We start from the raw sequence: 8823 nt of genomic DNA, 5'->3' as shown, positions 1-8823 counted from the left end.
CAGCTACATATTTTAGTGTCCCTCAGAGTCCCGTGGTCGGTCATGTTAGATCATTTTAAGAGTAGAGTAAGAAAAGTGACTATAAAAATGGCCCTCTCTCAGTCCCCCATCTGCTTATTTCACTGGCAAAAACCAGTTTTACAAATATTTGCAAATACAGTTTTACAAATATTTGCAAAACCACTGGAGTTTTAGATTAATTAGCTTTCTTGCCTTAATTCCCAATGACAATTAAGTATGTCTAAGAAGTACCAGTTAACACCCCTGGACTTTTAAAAGTATGTGTGGAAGATTACTACCAATGTCAACATTTCTAAATATTTCACTTCAACAAAAGCCTAAATGTGTAATTGCAGTGGGTTCATTTTGCAGATGATCCTTTTTTTTTTTTCTTGCATATGATAAATATTATTCCATTGCAGGGTCTAAAAATATCTGGCACAGTACAGAGCTAACATAACTTACAGCGGTTTAACTAAAGCTTTTACAGTGGGGAAACTAAAAGATGGAAATTTGTCCACAGAGTCATTTCCAGTGGTTAAAACAAAATTGCATAAGCATTTGCTGCTACACATGTGGATTACTAATTAGTGCTTCGTGCTTGCATGGGCTTTGATATCAAAGCGAAGTTTCATAAATCAACCAATGGAGAAATGGCGTGTTTGGGAGGATTGATGATGTTTAAAAGTGCGTTTCAGAATTATTACTCAAATTCATTTATTCGACAAATATTTGACTTCCTACTGTGTGAGACACTGTTCTGTGTGCCATGAAGAAAAATAGAGGCGTTATTTCTTGCAGTCTGCTTTTAGAAGGGATACAATTACATGGATTTGTTTCTTCTGTTGCTAGAAGATTATTCTAAATGTTTATTGAAAAATAAATGTTTTTTCTTGTCACTTGACCTAGTAAATTATTTTCTGAAAATAGTTATTTTTTTTATTTTGAAATTAAGGAACACATTTCATACCATATTAGAGTGGCAATGGAATTTTTCTGATTAAAAATTCTGTGAAATTTCCTCTTTGCATGACTTTTGGGATTTCTCTGTATAACTGAGAAAATTATTTTACACCAGAATATGTGCAAAGCAGGAAAAAGTTATAGTAATTGCTAATTTTTTAATTCTTAAATGCCATGCTTACTATATGCGGTAAGTCAGCCAATATTTTAGAAGCTAACACTACTAATAGATTTTGTGTTTTTTATTAATTGTTAATTAATTGCAAGTTCTGTGTCTCCATTTGTCTTAAATATAACTGAGGGGTGTGGGGAAATCTTTTGGCTGGACTACTTGGGACAAAACTCTTCTTAGCTGTGGAGGAAACGGCCTCAAAAGTATCTCAGTTCTTGAAGTCTCACCTCCTCTCTGAGAAAATGGGGTAAAAGGACTAGACTACAGATGTCTCAAGCAATCTTTTGTTTAAGTCAAACTCTCCGGTGGTCCTGTGGGCACTCTGGGGTCTCCGCCTGAGTTGATAATTCATTTCACACATTTGCACCTGCTCTACAGCCTCACCGAGAGGGCGCAACTGCTCAAGAACGTCTTTAAGAAGAACCATGTGAACTTGTACCCGTCGGAATCATTGCAGCAAAACCTGCTCCGTGAGTATTTGAGTTCTGGTTTTTAAACACATTTTCTGCCATTCCCTCATAACATTTATGAGAGCAGTATTTTGACTTTAGGGATATTTCTTTAAAATTAACACCTAAAACAGGTTTTGCACAATTCCAAGATATTGTGTAAGTAACAAATGTGTAGAGAATCCTTTGACCACAACCGAATCTTGCTTTCAGCAGAAGAGACAAAGCATTTGGAAATCTTGCTGCTTTCACTTAAAGAAAAATATTTCCGCCTGCCCCTTGCTTCTGTAAATCTTAAAAAGAACCAGTAAAATAAATCTTAACTCTTAAAAGCTTGTATTGTTATCTTTTCTACTTGAATAACTTTGCAAGAGCCTTTTCAGCTTTCATACACAATGAAATGTGTATGAAACATTGCACAATGAAACATATATTTTCCCCTTCAAAAATATTTATGAATATTTAGAGCTGTAAGAAATTATTAGATATCACGCCCTCTTAACATTTCAAGGATCTAAAAAAGAATATAATATATAAAGCCCTGTAGTAAATGTATTTGTGTTAGTAATATATCTTTTGTTTCATGTTGCTTCCACATATAATTTATTTTCATTTACATATACTCATGTTTAATGCTTTTGCTTCTTTATACTTCAAGAGGCCTTTTCTAAAGATGTGATCCGCTGGAGGGTCGTTTCTTATCCCCAAGGCCCCTCGGACCAGGCTGGGGCATGAGTTTGTACTGAGAGCCAAGAAGAATGTTGTCTAAGAGGAGACCACTTTTCCACTGTTCAGGGCCGTGGGTGTTTACCTCCTTGTCTTCCTCGTTTTTATTCTTTCTTCCTTCTCATCTGCCTGATCTGTTCGGAACACATGTGCCCACTTGACAGGAATCTCACCCCTCTGATAGTTGGGAAGCAAAAATTAGATGGGTTGGACTCGAGATGCTGAAGGGAGAAGGGGTGAGAGCGTCTATTCATCTACAGAGCAGAACTCATAGCTCATCTACACCACCGACATCTTACTCTTCCTTTTCCAGTTGAGTCTGTACCTTTTCCGGACCCTAAAAATTCACGCCTTCATGCTTTTAAAGATGGGAGGGATGCATTAGTTCCCTCGTTAGAAAATGAGCACTCAAAACCCAGAATAACTGATTTCCAGCGACTTTGTGATGATCATTTCTATTTTATCTTTAACTTCCAGACGGGTATGCTTTCTCTCAAGATGAAAATGGAATCGTCTCCCAGTCTGAAGTGATTAGAGCGTATGACACCACAAAGCAGAGACCCGATGAATGGTGACGGGGAGGGGCTGCGAGGCCAGCTCTGCTGTGTCTCTAAGGAGTGCTCCCAGGTCTTCAGTGGAATCTGCTGACCCATTCCAGTCTGGCCCCAGGAGGGGAAATGGATCTGAGCGCATCTCACTGATTGACATTCAGATTCATGTATATTATAGACATAAGCACTGTGCAACTATACTGTAACACCATCTCTTTCAGATTTTCTAAAGTATTTGCTAAGTCTTTGTAAACAGAAATGGAAAATGACCTTGTATCTTGCCAGAGTGTTTCCTTAAACTGAGAACAGGTCAGTATTCTTATGCTGTTGCTCTGGGGCTGTAACTGTCAGTGTACTGGATATGCTACAAGGTGACCAGCCATTCGAAGTCTCTAAAATGGTAGTAAGTTAAAGGGACTCTTGAAACCCAGTTTTAGATTTCAGAATATGCTGAAGAAAAAAAAAAAAAACCAGCATTCTTAAGGAACTGACTCGCTGAGCAAAATTTCTAAACAAGACATTAATAATAAGTGTTTGTGTCAAAAATTGTCTTGATAAATGTTTGCCAAAGAAGTTCAATAAATGTATTTCTCATTCAGTAGTCATTTGCCCAGAAATTTAAGAGAAGGTTTACCTCCAGTTCTGCTGTAAGATCTGCATGCTTGACTTCTCAAATCTAAGAGTGATTTGCAAAAACAAGTATTTCAAGGCATTTGCTACTAAAATCTGTGATGTTGCACCTTCGGCCTTACAAATGCTTCTTTCTTGTTTGTCTTGTTTATTTGTTAAAGTCGAAGTGCACTCATGGTAAGTGACTCTGTCGTTACGGTACTGATTTTTTAAAGCTGTGTTTATGTCTCAGTCCTTTCTGATGAGGTTTCATCATCATTTAGATTTTTCTAACAGTCTGGCTTCTGCTGTAGATTGAGCAATGTCATTTTGTCTTCAAGTTTTCTCTTTTAAGAAAAATATGCTCACACATGTATGTGAGATTTCCCGTGCTTCTGTCAAGACGTTTGGAATACCCCGCGGGATACATGCATGGGCTTTTGTAATGTCGGAGGCTCAGCTTTTGCCCTGTGCTTTGGTTTCTCTGTTAGTTCTCACTTGAGATGCCTGCTGTCCTCGGTAGTACACCCCGTGTTTCGGCGACTGCCCCTCCTGCACTTAGGACTGAGAGTGACTTCACTTTTCACGTGTCAGGCAGCTCCCAGAATTAGTCACACGCTGCTAATTGGGACAAAGAAGTAGTACATGTTCCCCATTTTAAAAACACCTATTTTACTCAAGCCTGTAACTTTATAAAGAACCCTATTCATCTTGAGTAGATTCTGTTAATATGCTTTTAAATGTCTATTCTGTTTAATTATTTTCAGCATTTTCAAGACATCTCCTGAAAATACTTACTTTGCTACCAACTATAGATGGTGAGGGGAGGGGCTGTTTAAAAACCACAACCTATTTTCTACACTATTTTTTAAATAAAGCTTTCATGTAGAAATAAATAGAAAGGAATTCTAGCTTTCAGATACACTTCAGAGATTGAAGCAAACTTTCTGCCTTGTATTCAAAAGCCTGTTTGCCTTTAAGTGGACTTAACCAGCAAAATAGGTAGAACTTCCTCTTTTGAAAAAGTCAACTAGGATTGAGAAGAGAGGTGATTTTCAAATCACTCCTTGAGTTGAATCATTTACATCCTTTTCACCCTTTTTCTCAATCCAGACTTAAAATTAGGTTATTGCTTATTTCCTTACCTGTATTCTTAACTATTTAGTCACATGTATGCCTCCCACATTTTCTGCAAATAAGGGAATTTATAACACATACATAATTCTAACCTAAAGGAGGGCAAGGAGTGAACATAAATACTCCCCTAGACCCTTCCCATCTGGGGCTCAGATTAAGAGAATCATGAACCCAAACGTCTAGCAAGACCACAAGTATGAGAGTCTAAGGTCATCTTCAAAATTCAGATGTCACACTCTTTGTCTACTGAACGGATATTCTGAGTGGCTTGTCTGGGCCTCCGCGGGGAGAGTTGAGGTCAAACCACAAAAAACGAAAAACGAGAATGAAGTACATCCCTCTGGAGGAACAGTTTACAGCTGTGACAGAGAAGGGCTGCCTCCGATTCCCCTCACCTCATAGGTGACATCCTTCTCCAGAAGGTTAATATTAAAATGGGATGAGCATAAGAGCACTGAATTTTCTGACTTAAGAAAACTAAGCATTTTATTTCTATCTTGAAACACGGCTTGTTTCTGTGAAGCTCTTCAACGTGGGTAGAAGACTCATGGTTAATATTATAATGTTGTTGATCATGATCTGAAATATGACTAATTTGTGCTTTTTTGTCCCAAGGACCTATTTTGGAATTATCAACATTAAGTCAATCTCTTAGCTTCTTGGGTGGGAGTAGGGGGTGGGCAGAGAGGGAGTGACCTCCATGATAAAATTTAAAATATAAGATTGCAACTGCAGCAACCTTATAGTGGTAATGAGAGAAAACCCTCTGATTTTTTTTAACCTTCCAAAGGCTGGGAGCAGGGGAAGTAACAGTTTTACCAAGATTAAACTAAACAGTTGAAGTGTATTTTCTGAAATAAGGGACACTCCAATTAAAACGTCCCTTGTAGGGACTGGCAAATGCTAACACCGTTGCTTTACAATGTTTACAGTTCAGAAAATACTACTTTCAGCAGAAAATCATCATTCATCTCGCATTGAAAAGCTGGAAGTTGCTTCTTTAATGTTGACTAGTACACAGTGATATTGAGCATGGACTTTCTAAACATTTTATACATCATATAAAAATATATTGGTGTCTCACACCCAGAAAGATGCTATATGGTAGAAATTATTAGCAGGAAAATAGTGTTTCTCAGGAATGTAGTAAATTGTAAGTGAAATATATGCTGCCCACCCCCCTGCCCCCACCCTACTCTGTCTCATGTGAGCCTGCTTCAGCCATGCAGCAAAGTTAATGGGAAACTTTTTCTAATCAAGTCAGGTGAACCTGTATTCTATTCAATAATGTCAGCCATTTACATGAACTGTATGGTCATTGAATGGAATCCTCTTAATTAAGTGATTCCTCTTAATTTCCAAGGAAAAAGAAATGAATTCAAGAAATCAACATTTATTCTGGTCGTTATATTTTAATTTTGCAGTTTCGCATTCTCAATAACCAGTGTGAAAGTCACACGATTTGTTCTGCATTGTGTGCACTGTACGTCACTTAGAATCTGTCATTTAAGATGTTCTTTCAGGAAATGAATGCTAATCAGGAAGTACTTGATTGCATATTCACAATGTTTTCTTTATAACAATGTCATCCTTATTACAAAGCTAAATGATTCTTAGTGTTTATTTTAGTGCAGTTTGCCCTTGGATAGTTCCTGGTTCTAAAACTTGCATCATCAATTAAATCTATAATCATCCACAAAATTTATTGAGAAAATTCCCACTCTATTCACATCACATGGGCCAGGCCTATAGAACTCTTTTCATAAATTACTTGATGTAACACCATGCAGCTCGGTGCCTAATAAATGCTTTTTAATGATGAACATTTCTATAATGCCTCTTAAAGAGACCATAGTTTGATTTTTCTCACATTGAAATAACTGAAAGTCACTTGTGAAGCTCTTATTTTTTGCTGTATTTTAATTAACCTTCAACAGCTATTCAAATGGAATGTAAGTTAAATTTTGAAGGAAAGGAAATAAATGTTTTCCATTTTTCGTCCTGATTTATTTTCTGTATGAGAGCAGCTGTGTTTTTGATAGGTTTATGGTTTGCATGAATTAATATTTAAAGTGGCCTAGGCCAATGCATGGCTCTTGCTGTAAATCTTGATGTTTATTTCTGCCTTATAAAATTCTTTCGTGGCCTACCTGAAATTTAATATTCAGTGGGCAAATTAATTGGTCCTCTGCACTTTTTTTTAATAAGTAAATTATTTTACAAATTTGAACTAATTTAATTGAAACTTTTGTTTAGCTTGCCTCTAAGAACTTTCCTTAATAAAGCTCACAAAACTTCTCAGCAAATAAATCTCCCTTAAGTAGGAAAAAAGCTAGATTTCATACTAGCTTACTTTGAATTAACAGCAACTTTCCATAGGTAAATCTGCTCTTGCAAAGATGTGAGCAGAATATTTAAAAATATATATTTTTATGTTTCCTGGTTCTAGACTAGCAGCCATAAATGCAGTAAATACTGTTTGTTTGTTTAACTACTTCAAGCTTCATTTTTCACATTTTCAAGTTTCTTAGGTTAAAAAAAAGGCAGCCTTGGAAGGCAGCTACTATGGAAAATTGCAGTTTGCATTAAAGATAAAATCGTATATTTTCAGCTCCATGAAAAACCATTCCTGCTGAAACTGCTGTAGAGATTGTGAAGCTGCATGAGTGGAGAGTGTTGACTCTGTGATTATAGTAGTTTCCTCAGGTTTGCTTATCTCGATGTTCAAAGCACTGTGTTTTATAAATAGTTATTAAAAGTTGAGTAATGTTCAATTCTACGCAGTGTTACGTGTCATTGGCCTTTTGTGGATGTGCATGTTTTAAACTGCAAATTTTAAACATTTTGTCCTGATTGTTATTAAAAATGAAATAAACCTTTCCATTCCATAAAGAAAAGTGTTCAAGTTTTAATTGCTAGTTTTAGAAACTAGATTGCTTTATAAAACCTTCAAATCTGGCCTAACTGTAGTCTGAGAAGGTGTATCCATTTAAGAGCAATATTAACATTTTGTTTACAACCCCAGTGATATACGAAATATCCCTGCATTTTAATCCCATTAAACACAACATAAAATGGAGGATATTAACTCTAGTTTTGCAAGAGCTGGTAGTTTTGATAATTAAGTACCAAAAAAAAATTTTAAAATAAAACGACTGTTTTGATTCTTCAGTCAGAAAAGCCTCCCAGGATGGTCCTCATTACAGATTTAAATCAGCCTGCAAGTCAACAGCTAATTCATGGCCCCTTCCTTTCGCATAGGGTGAATTTCTTAAGGTTTTTCTAAACCCACTGAATTTTTTTAAGTTCAGGAGAAAGTGGCCATACTTAGCCAATAAAATTGGAAGGAAGTAACCAGAAAATATTAAAAGTGCCACGTGAGACAAAAATACAAGAAACACTGAAAACTGAGGACAAGAGCTTAATCAAAAATAAGAATCCCTCGGTAAAAGAAACAACTGAAGCTGCAGTTTGGAAACCTGCTAGGGCAGGATTAGTTCACAAAGAAGCACTGGGGGAGCAATCTGAGGAGCCTCTAGGCTTGTGAGAGTGAAACAGCTTGTTCTTCGCTGTCAGGGGCCCGGCATCCTTTCCCACAGTCTAGCCGGGGGCAAGGACTGTGTGGGTGCCCCCGGCAAAACCACAGAAAAACAATGTACAGAAAAGCTACCTGTGAATTCCCCCAAATACTTTTCACATTCAACTCCATCCCCTTTAAAATAAGCACTGTGTTTTCCCTGACCCTGCCAGTTAAGATGCCGTCTAATACAGCCAGAAGAAAACTGCAAACTTGAAAGACATTCCCATAAATTCAATACGTCATCCGTCAAAATGTTTACACGTCAAACATTTAAAGTTTGGTTTTGGATGCTTATGGCTTCTAAAGCTTCCATTTCAGTAATACAGAGCTGCTCATTTTAATGAAGAAAGCTCTTCTTAACCTGGATTGTTTCACTAGCAGGCTAATAAAAATTATTGGAAAATGTATTTTTTTTTAATCATTCTGCCTTTATTCCAAGTACAATCTATGTAACAAGCAATTCAAATAAGAATTTTCTGTCAGAATAATTTCATTAATAGTTAATGTTTAATTGCAATTTTTAAATACTCTTGTACATACAAAAATACTTGTTTGTTCCCTTTATAGTTCAATATGTCCGTAAATCCTTATTTTTCCCGAACATGTACTAAATAAGCTTTTTCAGTTATGCCAAGT

The 8823-nt window shown here is 36.5% G+C and overlaps 1 protein-coding gene across 4 annotated transcripts in view; it reads left to right on the top strand.

Annotated features, from left to right (window-relative positions):
- Positions 1–7499, top strand: part of ATP8A1 (ATPase phospholipid transporting 8A1) — a 218494-nt gene extending 210995 nt beyond the window's left edge. For all 4 annotated transcript variants that reach the window (XM_032496806.1, XM_032496817.1, XM_032496809.1 and 1 more), the window contains 2 exons: positions 1514–1605; positions 2788–7499. In XM_032496806.1, coding sequence (XP_032352697.1) covers positions 1514–1605; positions 2788–2885 — 190 coding nt within the window. In that variant the 3' untranslated portion in view covers positions 2886–7499. The remainder of the gene's footprint in view (positions 1–1513; positions 1606–2787) is intronic.
- Positions 7500–8823: the final 1324 nt, after the last annotated feature.

The sequence above is a fragment of the Camelus ferus genome, chromosome 2 (assembly GCF_009834535.1).
Source record: "Camelus ferus isolate YT-003-E chromosome 2, BCGSAC_Cfer_1.0, whole genome shotgun sequence".
NCBI classification, from domain to species: domain Eukaryota; kingdom Metazoa; phylum Chordata; class Mammalia; order Artiodactyla; family Camelidae; genus Camelus; species Camelus ferus.
This window is presented reverse-complemented; position numbering and strand designations above follow the sequence as displayed.